The 26,708-nt window shown below is 41.2% G+C and overlaps 1 protein-coding gene across 4 annotated transcripts in view; it reads left to right on the top strand.

Annotated features, from left to right (window-relative positions):
• LOC120793012 (serine/threonine-protein kinase BRSK2) overlaps positions 1-26,708 on the top strand; it is a 165,389-nt gene that overhangs the window by 86,427 nt on the left and 52,254 nt on the right. For all 4 annotated transcript variants that reach the window (XM_040132565.1, XM_040132566.1, XM_040132564.1 and 1 more), the window contains exons 2-3: positions 9,560-9,654; positions 26,066-26,151. In XM_040132565.1, coding sequence (XP_039988499.1) covers positions 9,560-9,654; positions 26,066-26,151 — 181 coding nt within the window. The remainder of the gene's footprint in view (positions 1-9,559; positions 9,655-26,065; positions 26,152-26,708) is intronic.

The following is a 26,708-nucleotide window of genomic DNA, read 5'->3' as shown; positions in this document are numbered from 1 at the left end:
TACTGAAGCCTGTCTTTGCCAGCCACAAATTAGCTTACAAATTAAGGCTCTGAAGATGGGAGACGTCGAGTTGCCAGATAACAACCAAATAACATCCTGCCGGCATTTTGATGTGTCGTTCCAACTTGGATCCAGCTTCCTGCCTTCTCTTGATGTGCGGAGGGAGTTTAGTTGAGTTTTTCCTGGTTGAGCTTCGACCATCCATTTCAATCTCCATTTGGAAGAAAGCTGGTTATTAAGTCAGGTTGATGAGAACTCATCACACTGAAGTCTGTTCCAGCCTTATCCATGTTTGATAATGAAAATGTGGTATAGACAACCCAAACACTGTTAATTAATGAAATAACTCAAGCTGAATTATAGATGAGGAGGGTTTGATTAATTGCTTCTTAGAGTCAGATTTCTTCTCCCCTTCTCTTTTCCAGCCCACACAATTGGCCTGTCTGAGTGGCTTGCACGCCAGAAATGGCGTGTTTTTTCATGTCTGCATGCATGAGTATGAGCGTACGTGTGTGTTTTTAAAAAAAAAAAAAAAAAAACAGAAAGAAGGCACTCCCACTGCCAGCATGTATTTTCTATGGTTACAGTGAGGTTTTGTGATATTATCCAGCCAAATGTTTAATAATTCATACTTTTATATTGGAGGTTATCTAACACATGACATGCAGACACTGTGCAGTTCTTTGAATGGTGTCTGGGGGCTCCTCTCACTATGAAGCCTATCAGAGAGTCATCACCAAGGCACCAATCCTTAGCTCAACATTTCGCCTCTTCATTTGACTCCCGTCTCCCTGGAGGTGTGTGTGAGTACATGTTTAGCATGCACAGACATATGTTTCAAAAGTGACACACATATGCACACTGGTAACATCATTTTCTGCGGACATTTGTGTGTACAAGTATGTATATACTGTAGATGATTATGTGCGTGCGTATTTACATCCGCATGTGCACGTGTTTGTCCCGTCTGCTGCGGTTGCTGCATTGGGCCTGGTGTGGCTAATTAAAAGAAGCCTGCTTGCATTATTCATGAGGCTGTAATTATACATTCCTTTTGCTGATCCCCAGTCAGAGGCATTAAAAATAGATCTGAGTCTCCATGCCCCGCCCTTCTAGGCCCCAATTTCTCTCCTTGTTTTGGCTATGTCCTTTTCAGCATCCTTCTATTTATCTATCCTTATCAGTATTTTTCCGTCTCACTGTCACTGGCCTCATTGTTGCGGCCTTCTTTTTTAAAATTATTTGTTCTTTCCATCTCTCTTCTCATCTCCACCGTATCTGCCTGCCATGTTTTCATTCACGTTTGCTCTGATGTTCCCGTTTTGGGATTCGGGCAGAACATTCCTCTGACAGTGCCACTCTCGCTTGGCCCTGTGTCCCGACCTCCAGTCACATCAGGCCAGAATTCAGAGTGGAATATTTAGAATCTGTGATGACATCTCGGCAGAGAGATTCAGAAGAGAAATCACTGCCGCTGATCAACTTAATGGAGAGACTGTCTCCTCTCAAGAGGTAAAATCTCTTGTCCTGACTTTTTAAAAACTTTTTACATGTTTTATCTACAAAATCTGAAGAAAACAGAATTCAGTCTTTTGTAATCAAATGTGAGATGGCTTTATTTCTGCCATATGTTTCATGCACAAAGTCATCAGCATCTAAGAACTTTTTGCACAGTCAAATATTTGACAGCCTGAACTTTCTGAGCTATTTTCTGCTGTGCAATCACGCGTTAGTTACCTCTGGCAATGAGACTTGTTTGCCTTGCTGGCAGAAAAGAGCGTGTGAAGCTTGCGTCTTCCATCGTGCAGGTAATGAGCTATTGAGGATGTGTTTTTTGCATATATTTTCATGCTGATGAGGCTGATTCAGAAAAGGGTGGGAATTTTATAAGATCTGCCAATCAGAGAGATTGTTAGGTAGCTAAGTGGATCACTCAGTAGTTGCTGCCTTTGGGCGATGTGCTCAGTCGTTCTCATACTTGTTTCAGAATTTGAAGAAATAGATTACTGGCTTGAAGCCACCCCGTCGTTCATCACCTTACATGCCATTTCACTCTGTTTGTGCTACATTATTTAAATGTAGTTGTGTAAATGGAATTGGCTTCCCACACCCATGTACCCCCTCTCCCTTTACCAAACAGCTAAAAACAAGCATGCACACTCAAATGCAGTGCACACACATATGAATCTACACACATTTTGTCTTCACTCGAGTAGTATTGGATATTGTGTAAATCTCAGTTTGAAATGCAGTATCTTGAGAATGCTAAGACTTGTGTACCAGGTCACACGTCTGTGCCGAGTAAATTGGTTCTTAGCTCTTTTTCAAACATAGATTGAGCTTTCTGATGGAGAGGAATTGATCATTTCTGAACCAGAGCTAATGGTGTAAATCTATATTATTCAAGAATAATAATGGAGTGCACTTTCCATCACTCCATCAAGTCAAAGCCCTCAGAATCACTGTTGCAATAAAACACTGTTTAATGAACTAAGAAATGCCCCTCAGCTGCAGGTTCATGTACGTATTCCCTACCATCTCTAGGGTGCTCTGGAAAGGGGGACGCAGAAAAAATGACCTCCACTTCTTTCGTCAGTAAAGTACCCTTATTGTTGTATTTACCAAGAGATCTCTGTTTTGTGCAAGGAGTTAACTTATAACAGAGGCTTCTGTATGCATGAGCCGCTGTGCCTCCCTCCTTGCTCCAGCACTCCAGGGCTAAACTGCTCTTCCTGCTTTTGAAGATGTTCTGTTGGTCTGGGCCTCTGTTGTTACAGATGTCGTCGCTGTTGCTCTGGCTTGTAGGGTTTAGGGGGTTGCAGGGGAATTCAGGCTGGGTAGACTAACATCACAGCTGACTAAAAATGCAAAAAGAGCGAAAGAGGAGGTAGAGGGATGGAGGAGATAGAGAGAGATTTAGTGAATGAAGAGGGTGGAAAGAAGCGGTGGGAGAGAAAACAGAGTGCATTCACTGAGTAGCGAGTGAGCATTGTTTGATCTTCGACATGCTGTCTCCCTCCTGCACAGTATGACTCAACAGCTTTCTGCTGGCATATTCCCTCCCTTTCTCTCTTTTTTTTCTGGATAGATGAGAAGATGAATAGAGAGATGGGGCAATAAATGAGTCAGAAAACAGTGACTGGGTAGAGAGGGAATGAGGGCAAAATTTGCCAGAAACTGAGAAATGAGGGAAAGACGTGTACATGGAGTAACTGGATAACTAAACAGAAAGGAGAGAAAGCAGAAAATGGAAAATTGGAATTTGAAGATTTTGTGGCAGGGATTCACTGTTTCACATCTGCGTATCTACAGTCCTTTGGTTCATATTCGGTTTTCCAAAGAGCATTTTCTATAGTAGTCGGGTCAGGCCAATCAATGAACCCATATTCAAAATGCAAACTTCTGTTGTTAATTAATGTTCCTCATTTATTTTGCTTTTATTTACCTGTAATATGTTTGTGTCCAGGGATGAAAACAGTTGCTGAGTTTCTATCTCTACCCTTCTGATTTGGTACATATGTAGTTCACAGATGAACTTTATTTCCAAATACTTTATGATGTAAACAACAATAGTTGGCAAAAAGCAGAGATGTTGTGGGAGGGATTCACTACATTCCTCTTCTATAATTGTACATGTACTATATGAAGGTATTCATTTGTCAAAACCATTTGTGTTTGGCACTTTGTTACTACCAGCGCATACAAACTGTAATGAGGAATATACAGTTGAGCTACAAGAAAAACATGTATTTCTATTCCAGTCACCACCCACAGATATGTTTGGTATGGGTGTAGTATGTAGAGCTAACAAAACTGAAGAGAGCACATTTTCATTTGATTATTTAACATTCCTGTTTATTAAATCTTTCTGTGTTTGCTTGTGTACTTATGTGAATAACAGAGAGAGAGAGAGAGAGACAGCACACAGATCCATGGTGGTCTTCAAATCCTAAACTCTGCCCTGGTGGAGGGGATACTCACGCCCTGCTGCGGGGGTTTTCCATGTGGCCAGAGGAAGTAGTAGGAACAAGTTTTGGTAGCACATTGTGTTGCTTTTCAAACACTGATCCCAGGACAGAGCTGTAGCCCCCATGTAGAGCATTCAGGGTTAGAAAGCATAAGTGGAAAGAAGTTCACAGATGTGTGCCTAAGGGCAACGAGCTTCTCAGAGCCAGCGCCTCAGGGGGAGAAAACTAAACCATCATAAGATGGCATCTACTGGCATTGGCTTAGGGCTTCTAAAAGATCAAGTTTGAAAGTGAGAGAGGTGTGCAACTGGAGACATCTAATTTTCATCTCTCCTAGTAGTTGCTTCCGGATGAATATTAAGCTATCCAGTAATAATCTTAAACTGCATGGATACCAATGCTGTGAGGAGAATAAAGCTGAAAACACTGAGCTTGTGTGTGGCTCTGTGTATGTGTGTGTGGTTAGCAGGTGGAGATCATAAAGTGCCTCTCTTTGGCTAAAACACAAGCAGGGCTTTCCTGTCCTCTCTCCTCTCTTCTGTCCCTCACTACTTATCGGTGTCTCAGATCAATGGCACGGGAGATCAGATTCACAGTCAGGGTGGTTCTCCACTCCTACCTGCTCCTCCCTGGATGTCCCAGCTCTGCCCGATAATGATTCGACCACTGATCAGGATGTTTTGTCAACACAGGAGGAGACAAGGGGTTCTCTCACTGGGAGCTGAGGTTTCTTTGCTGCTATGCCAGGCTAAACAGCTCCAAGGGAAGGCACCTCATAGACATACCAAGGAAGGCCAACTGGGAACTTCCATAATATGTCAAAGGATTTAAATAAAGTGCTATACACAGCTCTCACTTTGTAGTGTACTAAAGCTGATTCAGATAAACTACCCTTCTGCAAAATCATGTAGTACCCCAAAGGGTTCCAGATATTTCTCTCAACTTGGTTGTGACACGTGTACAAAAAGTTCACCTACAGGCTGCTATAATGAATATACTCTGACACCTGCTAGAGATGTTTTCCAGAACAGATGTCAGCAAGTTCAGCTGTGATATCATGAAACACAATCACTTGAAAAGACAGTGAAGGGAGACAAAAAGCTCATTACCAAATCAGTGCTGGCACATGGCTCAGTGATGCAAAGCAAGAGGCGCACTGCCAGAATGTTCTTTGGTTTTTGAGAAGTGGTTGATTAGTAACATTTTCACAACTCTGTGCAGATGTTTATCTCATTTCATTAATGATGAGTTAATCCAGTCATGGTTCACAATGTTTTTCCTTTCCTTTTTTTCCTTTGTTCCTTTCTTTCTTCTTTATTCAAATTGCCCCTTTATTTCTTACCCTCAGTTCTCTAGGCTGCTTTTCCTAAACGGCATGCTCTGTGGATGCAATCGGTTCAGCTGTAATTAAAGAACTTTTAATATTCATCCCCGATTTGTCAAAGTCAGTGAGGTGATGATTGAAACCACGGCTTCGAAGCAATGCAGCAAGTTCCAGCACAGTGCAGCAAAACACTGCTCGGCTCTGATGCTCACTGAGCCATGGCCCAAAGTTCTCCTTCTGTGTCTTTCTCCAGCGGTCCCTCCACATTACATCATTAATCACAGAGGTGCATGGAAAGTAAAGAGTGCAGAGCCTGGATGGAGGCCGGGGGTCAGTCAATGGTGGCCTCTCCAGCCCATAAGTCCCTGGCTGGTGTCATTATTCTGACATTGTTGTGAAGGTGAGAGCTTTTGATGCCATTGATTTGGGAGTAGGGCGAAGGAGAGGAGAGATCGATGCACTTGCTGATTCAGTGGCATTGCACACTCAGGTTAGCTGCACAGCTTGCTTTTGTCCATATGTGTGATAATGAAAAGTATATAAGTGTACCGTGTATGTGACAATACCGGTCTGTATGGGTGTCCCTGGTCCACTCAATAAATTAGCTATATGTGACACCTAGTTACAACCCAGCGCTGTCATTCTTTCCAGAAAGGGAACACAAAAACACTCCTACACATAAACTTTACAATTACAAAGATACCAGCTGTACACACAGGTATATACTTGCATGCATGTCCATGAACACACATTTGAAATACTAATTTTTTTTGTTTTTATTTCTTTTTGAGTAAGAGCTCAGTGAAATTGCAAGAGATCAAATTAAAAGGGAATCTAATCCATATGCTCACACACATAATCATGCATAGACATTGGCAACTGTAGCAGTAATCCTCTCTGTATTCCCCACTTCAGGCTCTGACCTTTTCTGCTCTCAGTCAAAGCCTTACGTTTGAAGCAATGTTCAAAGACAGCCTACCCGGTTGAGCCCAGCCAGATTGAAATGAAACCCTGGTGTCTTCCTGGGCATCTCCTGAACAACACTCCAGGTTTAGCTCAGAATAGCTGCAAGTGTTTCCTTTGGGGTATCATCACAGACAGGGAGTATACGGCAATAACCCTCATTACCGGGCATTAGAGACTAGGGGGTTGAGCGGTTAATTTTGGGTCATGGAGAAGCTGATGTTAATTAGATATTACAATATACTTGAGACAAGGTAGGTCACAATTATTGTGATAAAATCTTATGTCACTGCATGTATTTCGTGTTGGAAGAGGCCGTTGGGTTTGGACATGAGGCAGGAAGGAATCATTGAGAAGTATATAACCATACGGATATCAGTTGGGGAGTTTATTTTAGAGGTGTTGGTGGTGGTTTAAAAATGATTAAAATGCTATGATGGTTGATTCCCCCCACCCTCTGGCCTAATATCCCTTCCTCTGCTAAATTATTTTCAGCAGAGGCAGGGATGGTGATTAATGCTACCTCACCAATAGACCATATAAAATACCTAAAATTAAAATATTTTTAAAATAAAATAAGAGTGCTGCAGTGTCAGAACAGTCTATAGTGCAAACAACAATTAGATCATAAATGGACTTTCACTGTCAGTGCTCACACTCATGCGACAATTGTTTTTATGATGACAGCACCATGTGCTATTGCATTTTGTGATTATTTTCTATTAAATATTGAAGTAAATAAAGAATTAAGGCACGCCTGGCTGAGTGGCGCTATCCATGGTACTGAAAGGGGGATTTATTTTAAAATTATAGTTAAATTAGCATTTACCCTTTTGTTTTGTTGTGTATGATCGCATCCCCCATGTGTCTGCATGAGGAAAGGAAAAGGAATTAGAGTGAAAATATCACACTAGCCACTTGATTAATTAAAATTTAAAAAAAATGGAGTTTAGATGGGTGCTTTGAGCACCAATGTGCCAGTTTTATGTGTTGCTGTCACATTTTGTGATTTATGCTTTTGAGCTGTATGTGTTTTGACATGACCATTTGTTCTATTTTATTAGTTCTCTTGCTGTTGTTTGTTGGTTGCAGTCATGATTTTTTATGCATGTGGTAAAAAAGAGGCTTGTGGCTTATGTCCTTGTGTGTTATGTACTGAACTTCATTGTGAAATTAACTTCAATCCATACAGAAAGTGATTGTAAAATCGCAGTGTGCTGTGTTCCCTTGCACTTTTCCCTCCTGCTAATGCACCCTCTCTTCACAAAAACACAGGCGTTGGAGGAAGATGGATAGTGAGACAAATAATCCAGTTAACTTTTCATGTGTTTGCAGGCAGATATTTTCTCTTTAATGTGTTTATCATGACTTATGAGCTTCTCTCTAGCAGCCATTAACATATGATTACCATCACAGGGCTAATGGCTTGTCTGTTGTTCCCCCTCCTGCTCAACTGCCTCAACCCCTCTACCAAATCTCTCTACATCTTTTATCTTACTCTTTTGTAGCTTTCACTTCCTTCCTATCTCTCTGTCATTCGCTCTCTTTCTTATTCGCCTCCTCTCCTACATGTGACTCCACTCTCGGCCCCTGTGGCCCCTCAACACCCAAGCCAGAGCCTCACTCCCACGCAATTCTGTCCATTATTGCTTAATTATCTGTGGCCTGTCATTTGAATAATGTGCTATCCCTGACTTTCAATCTCTTTCACGTTTTCCCTTCATCTTTTACATGCTCTTTTCTATATACTTCTTCTTTATCTCCCACTGCTGCTCCCCCTCCTCCATCTCTCCCTCACCTTCTTGACGTTTCTGTGGCATTAGAACACTTGTTTCTGCTTTCATCCCCTCCTCAAAGACCATTGACGCTCCTCTTCTGCTGGTTTATATAGAAAGCAAACTGTGAGAGAGACAGTTGGAGAGCGAGCTAGAAACCCACGTAAGTCTGGTTCATGTCAGCCAGCCAGTTTGCTGCAGGACATTACTTTTCTCGATTGACATGCTTCCTATGGTAACTGCATCATTTCTGCCTTTGGCACATTATAGTAAAACTTATTAACTTAATTCCACCATCTTTATCTCTGCCACTGTGGCAAGAAAGTGGCAACAAATCAAAACATTCACATTATTCCACTTCGGTGTTTCTGTGAGGCAGCCATTAGAGAGCCCAAATGCTGTAGTTTACAAAGTTGAAAATTGTCTTCAGTCGTCTCCAAATCCCGTCAGCACCACAGGGCCATTGGGGAAATCAATAATAGAGAGGCGAGATTTGTTTGTGTAGGGTTTGTGTGTTTGTTTCAGTTTGTAAATAATCCACCTGATGCAAACATCTTTCTAATGTGTGTGCAGTTCTGTGGTCCTTGGCAGAAAATGGATTGGTCCTGTCATCATGGCTCCCCTGTTTTAAATACACACAAACACACCACTTTGTTCCACTGAAACTGAACACTCATTGAGGTATCCCTGTCTGTGTTCTACATTGTTTGTAGTTGAACTAAAGATACCTGGGGACATTTACTGAGGCGAAGCGGCAGAGATGCTTTTGTGGTTGTGTGGCGAATCATAGGATTTCACTGAGTTTTGATAGAAAGTTTGAATCCCAGTAGAACCGAATGACATGGTGTATCAAACACTCAAATTTCTCCCTGTGCATCAGTGTGTTCGTGTTGTGAAGTAAATGGTAATGTTTTCTGCTGGTGGGTTGAAATGTGACAACCTCATTTACTCTCCCACAGTTTTTTGCATTGTTGCTTTATTCTTGTCATTTTTGAGCCCTGATCAATATTGAGTTATATTCAACGGCTAATCTCTGGCTCAGCAACGGCTCTTTTTGTTACTGCTGCCTTTTATTGTCTGTTGTAACTAACTCAACACGACTGCATTACAGCAGTTTAGTACATTATAGGAATCAATAACACCAATGGCCCACTCACTTTCTGCATTTATAACTCAAACAAACCCTAGAGCACAGTTTATTTGAGGAACTGTCTACACTTCAGAAGTCATTATAATCAGTCTGTACATGAGGTCACCAGCCATTTCAAAGCAGTCTGGTGCACATTAGTGGTTTGCCACAAAAAGAAAACTTTCACACATTTACTTTGATGCAACAGTCCATTTTAAAATGCCCCAGCATAACGTGCTCAATAGCAACTCGCATTCAGTACAGTGCATTATTATCATTTGCTTTCTTAGTGTAATCTAGATACAAATCACCTTCCTGTTACTCCTACATAAGTGCAGACATTTAAGCAACATTTGACCTATTTGACTTAATAAGTGTGTGTTCCCTGCTTGTTTTGCAGGGTTGGTCAAGCTCGGAGTCCACTGTGTAACATGCCAGAAAGTCGCCATAAAGATTGTCAACCGTGAGAAACTCAGCGAGTCAGTACTAATGAAGGTAAGTTTGCAGCTTTCACATTTTTCAGTAGCTTTCAGTGCCACATCTGAGGTTGTTGAAGGTGTTAATTTTCACTCTGCTAACCTTTTCGTCATTTTCAAATGGACCTTCATTCTTCTCTCTCTCTCCAGAATCTATATATGCAGTAGCCCGAGCTTAATTAAGCAACACTAAGTCTGTCTACTATGACTCAATAGTGGTGTCCCTTAAAGAGCAACCCCTTTGACACATCCAATCTGGACATGCTACCAGCTAGCATTTCAAAAATCAAACTTAGAAGTTGATGCACTGCTTGAGCGGAGTCTAAATTTCAACATAAATCAAAGGCTGATTTTGCAAAAATGTGTGAATAGGAGTGATTTATATCATAGTGAGCCTAATGAAGAGTGGAATCACTGGCTGAATAAGTGACAGTGGGTTTTTGAAGCAGCTGATTTTCATCCTTTTCAAATTTCAAACTGAAGGAGTAAGCTGTTTGGCTCCCCCGCCTGGAGTCAGAGCCTCCAGTAAATCCTGGGGTAACACAACAATAAAGCATGTTTCTGCAGCTATAATTACTACAGCCTGAATCCAAAAAGCCTCAGAATCTTCTGGGAGAAAAACTCCTTTTTATATTTTTTCCAGTTACCCACATAGCACAGTTACCCACTTTTTAAAAAACATTTTATTTTAACATCCCAGTGTCCCTGCTGGGCAGCTCTATTCAACATCCACTCAAAACTGACATTCTGCAAAATTGGCTCTTGTGTTGATGGAATAGTTGTAAAGAAACCAAAGAGTGCAGGAATATACAGGACAACAAGATGATACAACCTGAAAATTGTTTTTCACAGGACACATGCAGAGAGGAGCCCCTACTGTAATTGTTTGCTTATGAGCTGGAAAGCAGAAGCTGATGGGTTTGCTCACAGTACAGGTTATCTGCAAATGGAGAATCCCTCTGTTTTGCATCACTTCTGTGGCAACATCATTAGACTTTGGATGAAAAGCCCTCTTTGCTCGGATATTGCTGTTTGATAAACAGTCAGTATTAATCAGCTTCTTGCTGTGTCAGTGTATCCCTGACTCTTTTTCATACATTGCTGTCTTGCTCCGGAAGTCATTCTCTTTGTCTCTTATTCACTTCAACACCGTGTCGTTTTTTCATGAGTGAAAGACAGATCATTTCCGTTGCCTCACCGCTGACAGAAGCATTATTAGTTGTAGCAGAAGAAGTAGGTGGAACCATTGTACTATGTGACAGCACAGAGGACGTTGGGAGGATAATGTCCCAACCCCAGGTGTCTCACATTGTGCTGTCCTACAGAGGAAAATGATAGTAACAAATGCCTGACAGGTTTCCGACAGGACCAAGGCTTTTGCTGAAGCTGCAGTTCAGACCCAATTACTGAAGTCAGCCATTGTCAACCTTCTCTCAACTGCTGGGCCCTGGTGTGTGTTGTCTGTGTGTCTGTAACAGCAGGTGTGTGTTCATATATGTGCCAGTCGGAAATTAATTATGCAGGGGCCAGGGGCAATTTGGTTCCTCCGAAAGAGACTATTTTAATGTGTCTTGTAAGTTTGGGAATAAAAGCCAAATATCATTATCAATCACCATTATCTCACATGTAATTAAATCTTTTAAACTGAATGCAGTAGCCCAGTTTCTCTTCCGATAGTGAAAGAGGTGCTTTCAGTGCATCTATGTATCAGATGCACAAATTTGTGTGTGTGTGTTTGTCTGTCTGTGTAGTGTAGGTGTAGATTGTGATGAGCAATGCTTGTATAGAAACGGTGTGTGATCATGTGTGTGTGTTTGTGCTGTTTATCATCCTCATGTAGCACAGGAAAATTCAGTAATTCACAGGGTTTGGGGATCTAAATGATACTGCATATGTTTACAGAATACGGTATGTTTATTGATTTGTTCATTGCCCTGTGATGAAAACAGCTTGAAGTTAAAGCCTCTGTGCCAATGTACATTGCACCTATATACAGTGCATTGTCAGGCATTAGACCATGCTGTTGGTGAGGTCACATGTGAGTTCCCATTAGTTTCGGGACACGCCAACATTGGTGTCACTCATCAGAGTACAAATCCACTCACCTATTCTAAGGATTCCTACATTGATGGGACAGGTGTTTTCCGACTCAAATCCAGCCGTCGCTTTCCTATATTCCCCCTGTATTGCACTGCACAGTCGTACTGTATGAGTCTGTTCTCCGGCCTGCCTGTGTGGCTGACAGACTGTCACAGTGATCGGGCTGCAGAGTACAGGCTTAGGCTAGGAAATGTCACCTTTTAATATGCTAATGTTTGGTTCCCAATGGTGCCATTAGGGGAGAATCTGACTCTCCTGGACAGGTGTGTGTGTGTGTGTGTGTGTATGTGTGTGCTTGTGTGTGTCTGTGTGCGCGCAAAGGCACTGACAACACACATTTATGCATGCGTACACACCCATACACACATATATGCCATACACATGCTCACACAAATTCATAAGAGTGTGTACATGTGTCATACAGACGCGCACATATTCACGTGTACGCGCGTGAACATATCCTCCATGACACACGTCATCCCTCTACGTCTGTCCTTCCCCTGACTGGCCTTTGGAGTCAGGGGTCTGTGGAGATGGGGGGACAAGTTGAATTAATTGTCTCAGAATATCTGGCAGAGAGATCTTTCCTCCACTCGGTGTGCGGTGAACTTTATATAACTAATGTTGAACTCTGTAGTCCAAAGACCCACTGGCTATGACACTACAGACCAGAAAGACATTGACTTGTCTCGGATAATGAATTTGTCTATGAACTTTATGTCAGTTTGCAACCAGGGAGTGAGCCTTGACTACTTCAAACAGCAAGTGCAGCCCGATGTTTGTTTGTTTTTTCACTCTTGAGCAGAAAACCTAACAATGGATTTAGCTCAATAGAGTCTCCGTCAGGCGAAAGTGGCTGCCTGTCATGTTTCAGATGATGAGAGAGAAAAAGAAAATACACAGTATGTGCACATATGACAGTATGTCAGCAGTCGTTGGCACTAAGACCAAACAGAATTGAGTTGGTGATCCGATACTAAGTGAAGTATGTGTGAGCATGTGTGTGTGTGAGTGTATCTCAAGGGAGTTATTAATGTTTCTGAAACTCAGCCGGACCTCTCTCTCGCGCTGCCATGTGTCTATGGCGTGGGGTCGTAGGGTTGACTGAGAGAGAGGGAAGGAGGGCGAAAGAGAGTGAGGCTCAGGAGAGAGAGATGGACATGCTGTGAGGAACCCTGCTGAGTCAAGATAACAGACAGCCTAGTAGGTACACCACATGTCTACTCACATTTCTTGTCAGGAGTGTGTTTTCCTCATGAGCTATTAAGGTGACTTTCACACATATGGTATGGCTAAATCGTTGCCATATATAAAATCACAAAGAACAGTGAGAATCGAATAATGATTAATGGTTTTCAGACAGAAAGAATAAGAGAACTTTTTTGCACTCTTCCTTCATAGGGATGTCAAAGTGCTGAATAAGCCGGAGAACATCCACAGAACATCTGACTAACATATCCCTGTCTGTTGTGAGGCAGGGATATTATGTAAGATGGAACTTCTTGCGTGCTCTTGTCATAACAATGTGAGAGCTCTGCAATTGTTGGTGTCATGAGAATTTTGGGAAAAAAAACTTGGTTCACAAGCCAGAAAAGATTGAGAAACTCTAATAAATAGGGCTTGGTATGATTGACGGATTACAATGTTAGTGCTAACATAATACCAGAGTTTCAGTTCTGATAGTAAAACAAAAACTTGTTTTGTACCTAACCTAACTAACAAATGTAAATGTGTGTTTTTTTTTTTTTTTACAAAACCTGTTTAATTTGAAGTTCTATTATTTTTATGTTGCCTGAAGAGAAACAACTGTAAAGGACTGTTACCTAAATTGAACTGGCACCTTCTGATTTAAATCAAGAACTATTTCATCAAAGAAAACAATATCATGAATCTGACTAGATAGTCAGTGCCAGCTTTCAGTACTTGACAGTTTACTTAGTGACACAAATGTATTTCAGTCAGCAGAAAAAAAAAGGGTTGAGGTTCAGTACCCAAGCCAACTAATAAAGCAGGTTGACATGTATCGCTAATTGCTGTTGATTGTCTGGGTTAAACAAAAACTTTTCCCCTATGAGGGCTCTTCTTGGCCTGTAGAACATAGTGCGATTTCCCTATGAATTTAGAAAAACCATGAGTCTGTTATTGCAAGTCTCCAAAGCACCTTCTGTAACACTTGTGGTTATATTGATGACAATGACACGGTAGAGAAAACAGACATTGAGTAGAATCTCGCTACTGTACACTATGGTCTGACAAGATTTCCCTGAGAGCAGCGGATTGATTGTACCGCATTTCATACCATATCACTTATCATTATGCTGAGTGGAGCAACTTTTCTAATCTGCAGTTTAGTCTTGGGGTGAGTTAAGTTGGTGCTAGCCACTAGCACTAACATCTAGCAGAGCGAGAAGGGTATCTCTAGCATGCAGCAGTTGGTAGTTGCTGTTGATGCCTGTTTTGTTTCTCCCTCTGAGCCAGTGAGCTGGTGGCGGCTGCTGCTATTGGGATAAGGACAACTAATTAGCCAGAGTGACTCTCTCTCCTCCTGAAGCAGCACAACTTCAAAGTCACTCTACTGTCCTCAAGCCCGGAGAGAGAAAGGAAAAGAGGGAAAGGAGTGATGGAGTCGAGGATGAAGGGAGATCGAGGGGAGGGAGGAGTGTGTGTGTGTGTGTGTGTGTGTGTGTGTGTGTGTGTGTGTGTGTGTGTGTGTGTGTGTGTGTGGAGGGTTAGAAAGGATGGTGAACATGAAGTGTGAATACTCTGAACTAATGTCTTATGAAGTAGTTATCTCTACATAGCTACGCTGTTTTAGATGGGCTTTTAACACAGTGAGGTTACTTGTAGTTTGCTGACTCTGTCACTGATGTCAGTCATAACATTTCAGATGAGAAATGTGTATGTGAGAGAGAGAGAAAAAAGAGAGTTTAGAAATGGAGAAGTCTGCAGTATAATTGCCCCCTGAAGCAAATAATTGAAGCGCTACGCTAAGAACAGCAAATGTAACAGCTGAGAACGACAAGGCAGTGCCACAGCCAGGGTAGACAGCTGCATTACCTAGAACGTCCCTGAAATTTAAGGCCAAGGATAAGGATCAATACTTTTCTCTTGTTACGTGTTAAATAAGAAGATCATTAGTGTTTGAATACATTTCCTGTCCAGAAGTGAGGATATTTTTCCTCTTCTATAGAACAATGCAAATGTATAATTTGTTTGATCTGTACCGTCTGTAACATGAGGGAAATCTTTGTTCGGGATGGTTGTGTGACACAGAGGCATCCAAATTTTAAATGCGCGGCATCTAAAATATCAATTTAGGACTAAAGAGGCAGAGAAAAGCAAGGAATAAGGGTTGAGCACACCAACAGGCAGACATGGTGGTGGGTGGATGAGGAGCAGAATGCCATGGCCTCGGATGAATCACGCAAGGTCTAATCTTGTTATCCCGACACCTCGGCGACAGCACTGTAGCTTTCTCTCTCCACCATCTCTACTCTTCCCTGCTAATGATTATAGATTGGCCATTCTCTCCCGTCTCTGTTGTGCCGCGAGTGAGTTGGATATAGAGATGCCGCGAACACGCACATGCCCTCTTTAGCTTTATGCTGTGTGTGTATATGTGTTTGTGTCTGTTTGTGTGCACTGGTTTGTGCTGCAGAGGGGTCACGGACATCCTTTAAAATAAATGGGTTTCATATGTTGTGCCCCTGCGCGTTGGTCCATCAGCTTTGTATGGCGCTGAGCCAGAAGCCAGGGCTTACCACACAGTTTGATCTTAACAGGGTGACTGAACAGGAAGACTGTAGGATTACCAGCTCTGTTTCTCTGCTGTATGTTTGCCATTTCTTTTACTAATTTCTGCCAGTTGATGTATGTCTGCATTCAGATGTTGGGTGAATTTAAAGTTTTTGCAATAAAAAAAAAATTCAAGAAGTGCATTCCTTCATTTGGGTTCAATCAAATATAGTGGACTTTCTGAATTTTTAGAGAATAGTCATATTACAGAACAAAACCATGAGAAAGTCAACAGTGCATTTTCAGTGACTCTTGTTTTATCATAGAATACTGACCACAACAAATCTCCCTGAAAAAAAAGTTCATTACCAATCTCTCAATCTTCTTGTTGTTACATAGTTTTTTTTCTCTTTGCCCCTTGTTCCTTTATAGCATTCTGTAGGAATCTAAAAATATTAAGGACTTTCCTGGACCTGTAAGGCCTTACAAAGCCCTTTGTCTGTTATCAGTCAATATGATGGTCACTCAGCATTCTGCATCCTAATTTGGTTTCCAATCACTACTCCCAAATCAATGTATATCCACTCTTTTTCCCACTCTTTATTGAGTGGCAATGAAGCTCAGGTGAAATGGAAATGGGGATATAGATTTTACCTACAGGTAACAAGATGTTTGGGGATTGTGAAGAAATCTTCAGCTTTTACCCATACCGGTGTCACACTGTGTTTCATGCAAGATGCCAGACACTGACTTTTACACAGTTCTGACTGGTAGTTTTGGATCTAAAACATCCTGGAGAGACGTGTAAAACCGTTAGTGCTGCTACTCACTCTGGTGACAAAGCTCATCAACCACACACAGTGTTGTTTGACTGAATTTACCTCTCATATGTCTTATCAAGATAAAACAGATGGGGTGCAGACAAAATAATGAAATGGGGGATAGCAGAACACAAGATGTAGCGGGATCCCCCATTGAGCTCGACAGGAGACAGACAGACGTCTAAACCGATGGCATTTGTTTCTCCTCTTCAAAGACAGCAGCCGCCGTGTTGTCGGATAGATGAGAACACTTTGTTTGCTTTTTATTTGTTGTTGCTTTTTTTGCTTTTCCTTTGTGAGCGAAGGGCACATTTTATCCAATTCTCCAACCTTTAAGTGGAGTGATGCTTTCATGGGGTGATCAACAGAGTTCCCCTTCGAAGTTTAGTTTTATTTTGCACTTGGATTTCTTACCTCTTAATATTACCTGTGAACCCAATGAAGTGTATTTTATGTGTTTCTTCTCAGCCACCAGGTATTGTGATCCTCTTTTATGCAGCTTACTTGAGTAGAGACCGATAATTGGATAGTTACATCATGTTCCCTTGACATGAAAAATGTACTACAGCCTCCATTTATACTTCCAAATCAGTCCGTCATCTATTAAAATATTTAAAAATATAAACTTCCATTGCCCTGCATCTCAATTTTTTGCCTATCAGTACATTTAATACAGCATGTCTTTTTCTTTTTTGTTCTACAGTGGCCTGCAGCACTTCGCCCTTGTATAAATAATGCACAAATACATACAAAGTATCTTTGGAAAAATGTTTTGTCAGATACTGTGTTGTGGAAAATTAAGATTCAGTCTTCAGTCAGTTTTATAATTTGATGTGTGTCTGTGTTGTATGTGATACTGTAGTAGAGCTTTGCAAAACTATAATTGTTGGACAATGAAATATGTTACAGTTTGTGACAACCGTCATCTCAATGGCAACAGCAATGCTGCGATATGTCTATTCATATACCATGTTGTTATTGTAACTGACACTATATATACATGTGTGTGTGTTTGTGTGTTTGTGTGTGTGTGTGTGTGTGTGTGTGTGTGTGTGTGTGTGTGTGTGTATTTGTGTGTGCATGCTCATGTTAGCGCATGTATCTCTGTGTGCGGGTCACACGTATCATAAATAACAGCATGAATGACAGCTCCATGACCATTGTCTGGTTGTTTGCACAAACCCCTTAAGGCTCTGTCTGTCCTCTCGCTGCAGGATTTGTTCTGTAATAGTCTCACATCAGAACATCAGACAGGCGGGGTTGTGGGTTGAATCACAGCAAGAGTGGCACGGAGAGCACTGCCACCACGCACACAGACTGTGTACACATAGTAGATTTTAGTCAATCCAAAACTCAACAGATTTAATGCTTATGGGCCAAGCACACACCTGATAATGATGCACAAAAAATGTCTGTCATTTATCAGATACTGTATGTGCATGATTCACAGACATTTCATGCACTGATCTCGCAGTTACCAAAGTAATAGGTTCAAAATGTATTTCGCAATATGTTTTTATTGCAGTCTGTAGGATCACAGACTAGATGACGGTGACATTGCTTATATGTTTTGCTATTCCGTTGCTGTGAAGAAGAATGTGCCGTATATGACAGCAATTAATTACTTTGTATTGAGAACTTACTGTATAACGGCAGTACTGATTAAAGTGTCACTTCACTACGAGTAGTAGGGTGAATACTATTGATACTAGTACTAATGTTTTGTCTCGAAGAAAGATAGATCTACTTCGTAAATGGTAGCGCGTGCCTGTACTCCTAGAACCAGTTACATCCATGTAACTCTTCTGTATGCAACACATTTCTTTATGTCTTGATTATGCTGTTAACTAGCTTCCACAAGGCTTGAACATTATGCACAGGCTACGCTAATTTGTGAATCGGGCATAAATTTACCACTTCTAGCTGTTGCAAATAAAGAGGGAAATTGGCTCTGACTTGGCAGTGTTAATGAGTTTGGGACAGATCCTGATGTATATTTGGGCTTCTGCGGTCAATATGTTGAACATCTAAAGCAAGACACTTTTAACTTCATCAGCTCCTTCATCTACATCCCTGTGGGGATGGTTTGCTAATGACTGTTGTGCTTACACAATCTCAAGAACATGCGCTCTCCCTCTTACTCCCTCCTATTCTCACTCACACACACACTCTACATGCCCACAAAGTACAAACACACGCATGTAAATACATTCAGGCACTGTATATTTTTGCACATGTGATTTGTTATTCTTAGGCTAAATTAAAATTCATGCACAGTACCAACGGATCACAAGAGTGTGCCTTTTATGTGTCAAAGACTCAAACTCAGTGTAAGACCTAATTGACAAGTGCGGAAGCTAAAACAACTCCCCGATTACATTATTAAAGCTATTCTGAACTTATTTACAAAGTTTCTAGCTAATTTGGTTTCTTTCAGTTGACCAGTCTTAACTACTGACCTGTCTGTCCAGTATTGACTCCTCTGCCTGGCTAACTACTGTTGAGGCTCATGTGTCAATGAATAAGCCATGTATTCATATGTGGAGATAATTAGTTGAGGAAGTGAATCACAGTTAGCTCATTGTTACTGTGTGCCTGAATAATTGCACTAGTCTTCATTACTCGTTCATTGCTCACTTTCTTTGTTTAAGTAATTTTCACATCACTTTGCATTTACCAAACCCACACAAGTGTTGTAGTTCAGTTAGATTTTCACTTCACTGGTATTTTACAGTCACGTCACCTTTTTTTCTTTCTTTCTTTCTTGTCCACTGGTTTACTGTTTTTCTAGATATAAATAATCTTGTAACATAACTTTTCTACTAATTTATGTCCACTTCAGAGGCCAAAATCATGTTGGCTTTTCCCTAAATAGCCAAGTGTTTCACAAAGTACATCACATTTTTGTAAATATTTTGTCAATTTTTGTGTTTAAAAAGAGTCAAAAGCTTTTGGTGTGGTTTTTCACTGATAATTAACTAGACTGAAACATTTTATTAAGCCGAATTTAGATTGTGGGTATTTTTAATTTAAGGTTGGCTGCCAAAAGGGAAGAGAAAATTTTTTGATAAAATAGCAGATATCATTTAATATAGATTTCTTCAGAATCCTGAGAGGATCCAATTTTATCTTCCTGTACTGCTCGCATGCAAATATAGGCTACTGTAGGTTATTAAATTTACACTTTTTTAACAGATATAGATGACCTTCAGATCTAATGATTACATTCTGTTCTGCGCTCTCTATCTGTCTATTCTGCGAAAACCAGTTCATTAATCCGCGTTTCACATCTTTGCACAATCCAAGGTCACCTTTCCAATCCTCTTGTATAAAATATCCCTCACTTAGGGAGTGAGTGACGGAATAGACGAGCTGACAGACGACACTTCAGAAAAGACACACAAAAACATGGCTGCCAAAGGGATTCACTGCCTGCCAGTCACTGATAAATCACTCATTCTGCAGATACCCTCTCCCCAGCCTGGTTAACTACATCCCACCTATCAGCCCACGCAGTAGGTTTGAAGTGGCTCATGATTATACCCTTTGACCTCAGGGTGTGAAGGACCTCTGCCATTAGACTCTATTACGACCAAGGTCATCCAGGGACATGTCTGTTGGTATGAAATGATGTGGCCTGCCACTGGTCTAAAGTGGCAGCCTGATGGATCTGTCAGCAGCACAGCCACACATCATAGAAAAGGTTTGAGAGATAGAATGAGGGAAACAGAGAATAGATGAGGGATTGGAGAAGAGGAGGTGGAGACTTGGTCTTGGGTGGGATGGGGTAATGAGTAAGATTGGAAAGGGTGGGAGATGGATAAAGGATAAGGACTAGCAAGCTAGCAGAGACTATTTCCTGATCGATTTACATGTCTCTTTCATTGATCAAACTCCCCCATGTGGGGAATTTACTTCTCTTCACAAAGGATGACTGATACAGTGATTATCAGAAAAACCTGCTGGGCTAACTGTGTATCCATATGTAATTGCGTGTGCACACATGCGTTTTGTACATTGTAGGGTCCACAGGGTAGAAGGATAAGCGATAAGCAGAGAAAGATGAAAGTAATAGGGAGATAACTTTTCAGTTCAATGACTTTGACTTGAATGGAATCTTTAAAATATGATTTTATTTTGTTCTCAGTGGTATTACCTCAGTAGTGGAAGATAACACAACTACGCTCCTCTAACAACATACTGTTAAATCCATCGCCTCAAGTCTGTCTCTGTCAATTTCTAAAACAATTTTGGATAAGCAGGTTCTCCTAGGAACAAATGTTAATGTTTTCTTGAAGAGGAAGAGCACATGAACACACACCTTGGGACACGCTTGATTCATTGTGACCGATGTGTTTCTAGAGAGTAACAAGCCGACTGCACGTGTGTGCGCGTTTGCCCTTGAAACTTATGTCCCACCCTTATGGTTGCGAAGACATATAGTATTTTACAGCCAATAAACACCTTAGCATTAACATGTATGTATAAGCACATACACACATGCATGCATACACACCAGCTTGGCTACTCCTCTGCTCCTGGCAGAAAACCCTGATTCTGCCCTACTGGCTCACTGACCGACATATGGATGGATGGAAGTGGCTTGTGGCTTGCCTCGATCCGTTTGTGTGTGTGTGTGTGTGTGTGTGTGTGTGTGTGTGTGTGTGTGTGTGTGTGTGTGTGTGTGTGCGCATCATGCGTTAATGTATCCACATGTCACAAGTATGAATGGATGACGAGCTGACTGGTTTTGTGTGTGAGCCAGTAGCCAAGCTGTGCTGTCTCCTCCCCTTCTGCTCACTGACAGTTGGACCCACGTCCCATTCTTTCCAGCCATTACCCCAGCCATACATTACTTCTTCTTCACCCATATGTTATCTTATCAACATATATTTATGTAGTACATCTCCTTTCCAGCAATTCTATAATGAGCTTTAATTTTTAGTTTTATTCTTTTGCTAAACTTAAAATTAAAAAATTAGATACAATTAATAATTGAAGGTAACATGCTGAAAAGAAGCCCAAAAAGGACTTATTCAAAATGTCAAATATAAAGATTATATTATAGAAAAGCAAAATTATCACGTTCTGTAGGACTTTATCAAATGAGAAGAAGAGTTCCTGAAGTTAGGAAGTATACTTCATCTCATTGAAAGTTAACTTCTGCCATTACGATGTTGAGGGATGAAGATTAGATGGCTGTCTGGTTGAGTAAGAGGAAATTTGTGAATTAGTTTGAAAAAAATAAATGATCTGAAAGATGTCCGTCTCTGATTTCATTCTTATACCAAAAAGTACACATATGGAAAACATTAATATCCTAAACTGTTAAGAAGTTGATGTCCGTGAAACAAAGAAGGTGGGGGTGTGCAAGGACGTGAGTGGTTCATGATAACTAATGGTATTATAAAAGGACAGTATTTTTTCCACAGAATATCCTTTATATAACCCTTTTTACTAACAAATTTACATAATAAAATGTTGTGTTTCACTGTTTTAAAAGCTTTTGAAAGACCTAGAAATACAGTACAAAGAAATACATTGTTGTCAACCGTCGTAGATATTATGTCAGACAGGTGAAGCAAAGCCATTCAGGTGGGATAGTGTCTTATCTCCTTGATTGTCACTTGCTTTCTAGCTCATCACAGTGCTGCCTCATTCCTTACCTGCTATTATTTCAGTCTCTGTAGGCGGTTTGGTGCATGGCGCTGCTAAAAAGGTTATCCTTTCCCCGTGTTGTGTTAATTAGAAACAAAAGAGGCTGCAAGACTCGGGGGGGTGAGCTGGCACTGCCACTCTGCTCCCTTTCTGTCTGTCTCCTCTACGTTTCTCTTTTAATCTTCTCCATTGCAGCGAATTACATTTCTTATGCTCCGTGCCTCTCACATTCACTCATCGTCCCTCTGTCTCTCTTTTTTGTTTTTCCATCAATCCAGAAGGCTCGTGCAAACACTGTAGCTCCCATGTTAGCATAGCCACCCACGGTTTTTGATCTGACACACATGACTGCCCTGTTGACTTTGATCCTCAGATCTCAGTATCAGGAGACCATTCACTCACTCGCCTGGGGGAGGTGACAGAAATGTCTGTGTTTTCCGTCCATGTGTGTGCGAGAGAAAGCACAAGATGCATTAAGTGGAGAGTCAGAGATGAGATCCTGTGATCCAATATTTTCCCCTCTGAGATTTTTGGCTGGTTTCTCTGATAAGTCGCTCTGTTACATGTGTGACATGAATCTAACCTCTTTGCATCTTTTTTATTGCCTGGCTGTTTCTGATCCTCTGTTCTCTTTCACTGGACTCTTAGCCACGCTGATGAAACTATTGAGGTTGCCAGTCTTTGTTTGCTCGTCCAGTCAGCCATTCAGATCCAGGGCTGTAATTTAAAGAATCAATAGTAAGTCGATGGAACTATGCTGAACTGGCTCTCATCCGCTGAATTTTGGATGACACATGTGAGCACTAGTGATTGCTTTGCCTCATTTGTACATGTAGCCCATTCCTAGTCCCCCTCTCCTGCATAGGCTTGCTTCCTCTTATAACATATCATCGGCACCTGCAAATTACACCATAATTGCAAGTAATAAATCACATGAGATGTTTTTCAAATACAACATCAAAATTAAAGACCAAGTTGAAGAAAATTATGCTAAAGCTTTTAATTTGGAGGAAAAGAATGTAGTTCCTTGGAGCCTGGTTGTAAGAAGTCAAGTTTTATCATTCATCACCAAGCTTTAATTTTGTTTCTTTATTTTGTTTGAAAGATCTTAGTTGTAGTTAACACTTTAACAGGAATCACCACCACAGTTCTGACTTATTGATGTATGTAGTGCAGCAGGATATGACACTGATAGGAAACCCTGTGGGTCGAAGCATTGCCAATCAGCCCGTCCACCAACAGGCTCCTGTTCTGACTTCTGCTAATGATGTCCACTCCACAGCGATAACCACCATACATTACAAGACAAATTACCTCCCCGTCAAATAGCCAATTTGGATTAGTGTCAGTCTTGTGCTCTCGTTCGACCTCTGGTTTCTGATTAGGACTTTTTTTTCCCCCTTCCTATTTTTCTTGTACCCCTGTTGGGTCATCGAGAAATTGTGCAAATTGGCTTTAAATTGAACTACTACTACTAAGTTACAAGACGGATAAAAGAAAGAATGTTTGTACTCATCTGAACACCTGTCCATCTATCTAATGTGCATGTGTGCGTCTCCGTGAATGGTGTCCAAGCGCCTGCTAATAAAGGTTTAATTAAGTGCCATGGAGATATGGCGATTGGAGAGAACTGTCCACACTCACAGATGTGAAACTTAATGAGGGAGTGTGGAGCCATGTACAGGAGCCAGGCCAAAAGAGAGGATGTCCACCTGGCATTTATACTAGCAGGTTTTGGATGTGTGTGTGTTGGAGGCTTTGATAAAAGTTGAGGGAACAGTTAGTCAGTGTGTGTACAAATGCAGCTGCTGTTGGTGTTCTGCCTTTCTGTGTTATGTGTGCATTGGTACTGTTTGCAATAATCCATTTGCCTAAAGAACACATACTGTAACTCATTAAGCAGGTGGAAGCAAGTGAGGTGTAAATGCATTTTTTAGATCATTTCTTTTGACTGATTTTTTTATTTATTTATTTTTTTAGATTAATTAATGAAACTGTTGTACTGTATAATGCTAGAAAGAGCATGGGTTCCTTCACAGATTTACATTAGCGTGTTAATCAACAGCTAATCTTGCAATAATCAGGCAGTTGTACCGTTAAGTCTTCACATTAAGCCTCATTTCTCTTATTTCAATTAACTAAAAGGAGGCGCTTAGAGGAAGCTTAGGAAGCCAGCTGCTGCCTCTGTAGCATTTCGACAGCTCATCTCTCCCTGAGTCTTTGGTAGCATTAGTCTCTCTGTAGGGAGCCCTGCTGCCAGCTAGCTAGCTATCCGCCACGGGCTCATTCTTAACAACACACCTTAGCCTCAGGTGAGAATGTGGCACAGCGTACAGTAGTGCTGCTGATAGCGCTCATTAGTCTCTGGATTAGCCCTGATTACTTTAGCCGTTACTCCCTCTGATACTCCATGCAAATGCTAATTAAGCATTTCCCACTTTGCCCTTTTTAGACAAGCTGTGGGCCTGGCTTTATTAGCTTTATATTATCCCATGACTTTTTCTTGGCTGCGACTTCAACACCAGTCGTACTGCATTGCATTTTTCTCTTCAGTGACTGAATGTAAGCTAATTCCGCAGGTTATTATCATACACTTTTCGTTTCATGAGGAGTGGAGATGGAGATGTTGCTGTTTAGGCAAAAAATAATGATAAAAACTATGTCAAGATAGACTGCAATACCTACCTGAGCAGGCAGAGATCTCTAATACAAGTTGTTGTGAAATGAAAAACAATGTGAGAGTGTAATTAAGGAGGAGGAAACTGATTTTTATGCCCAGTCAAGCTAACAGCTTTGAGGGAGTTTAACACAAACATAGTTGGTTGGCAGTTCAGAGCTTTGACTTTATTCCAGATGAGTGTTCATAAAGCTAAGCCATGATGAGTGTGACATTAAATAATGTGAAGGCTGTCACAGGCAAGTGACATTGTGAAATTGACCTTGATGAGATTGAGATGAGGCGGAGGCGCCTTTAACTCACACTGTCCTTTCATCTCCATCATTGTCAGTCAAAGTTAGAAAGTGGACAGGAAATGTGGAGGAGACGGGTGAGCAGATAACTGCAAGAAGCACAGGAGAGGAGCACAGGGGGCTGAAGATTAGTGGTGGCTTCTGTCGAAGTGGGTTCAGTGCTGATTTTCAGTGGCAGCTATACGTGCTGACTACAACTTCCGGAGATGCTGACACAAATCCAAACTGATCTGCCTGATTTTAGGTGAAATTCAGCTCTCACCGGTCTCACAGTACGCTATGTCTCTCAGCAGCTCTGTAAGCAAAAAAATAACTTACAAGCTTGTATGGACTCAGCTGTCTGCTTGTTCTGGACACAATGTTGGGTTTATATGTACACCCACTGACTCAGACTTCCTGCAGGAAGAAAGCCTCCTTTGGGAGACATTGATGTACCACAGTGGACATTTTGACCCCAATTCAACCACAGGCTGTACTGTTAGTGGATATTAATGTTCAAATGCTGGATGTCTGACTCTGACAGATTATTCTACTTTCTTATCTAACCAAGGAGCTGAGTTATGTTCACCTGAAGCAAACCACAGCATTATGAAATGTGATTGTTTTGTATTCAGCAAAGTTTGTTTTGTGAGACAAGAAATGGCACAATTTTTGTAAGGTAAGAAAAACACAACCTGTTTTCCTTCCGTTTTGAGGCAAAATACAATTTCCACCTGAGATAGCAGTGCTTGCTGGCCTACCAACTGGAGTGTGGTCAAAGCTTATCTCTGTCCTCTCTGCCAGTAGAAAGTGCCAGTCAGCTCCTTTCATTGGTTTACTTCTTCCTCTTAAACCCTTGTGCTGGTTGTGTGAAGTGTTATTACAGATTGCTGCCTCTCAGATTTGTCGCTCGAACAGTGACCTTCACAGGTAACCTCAGAAAAACGATTGATAAGAACTCATCACTGGCTGTTTTGGGGTCAGTTGGTTTATCTCCACAGTGCTTCAGTTTTGGCAACAGTGAGAGGAAAGTTGCAGAGGGCAGATTAGGGCACTTGGTCCTAAAAAGCTGTAAGGAACTTAACTGTGTTGATATTACACTAATCAGATCTGTTTTTCTCTCCTTCCCTTTCTCCCTATCTCCCTATCTTTCCCTCTGTCATACAGGTGGAGCGAGAAATAGCTATTCTGAAGCTCATAGAACACCCACATGTTTTAAAGCTACATGACGTCTACGAAAATAAAAAATACTTGTAAGTATCACCATTGGATTGTGGTCCAGTTTTGAGTTATGTAAAATATATTGAATTATAAATATACTGCACACACTGAGTCATTGTATAGTTGTTTTTTTTTTTTTTTACAACTTTTGTGGCTCACAAATATCATAACTATTAAATCAACTATCAACGTCTTTAAAGCCCACAGATCATTTTGTTGGACCAAGGAGCAGTTTTGATTGGTGTATTATGGCTGCAGGGCAACAACGATAGCGTTGGAGGGGCGGGTGCTTCATTAGTATTGGCATTAAGCCTCTCATTTGGTCGCGCATGCTAGGGGACTGCTAATAGGGAGAGGAAGTCTCCACGATGTAAACACCATGACACACTTATCAGAGGCAACACCATTGCATTCAGAAACATTAGCCCCGTAGAGTGGCGGCCACATTAGTCTGCAGCAGCTCCTGCACTCACAAACACACACACACGCACACACACGCACACACACACACACACATGTATACACTCACACAGATGCACACGCACACACACGTGCACACAAGGACACACATAAATCTATTAGCTGACTT

The sequence above is a fragment of the Xiphias gladius genome, chromosome 8 (assembly GCF_016859285.1).
Source record: "Xiphias gladius isolate SHS-SW01 ecotype Sanya breed wild chromosome 8, ASM1685928v1, whole genome shotgun sequence".
Taxonomy (NCBI): domain Eukaryota; kingdom Metazoa; phylum Chordata; class Actinopteri; order Istiophoriformes; family Xiphiidae; genus Xiphias; species Xiphias gladius.
The sequence above is the reverse complement of the archived record's forward strand: the minus strand, read 5'-3'. Positions and strand labels throughout refer to the sequence as shown.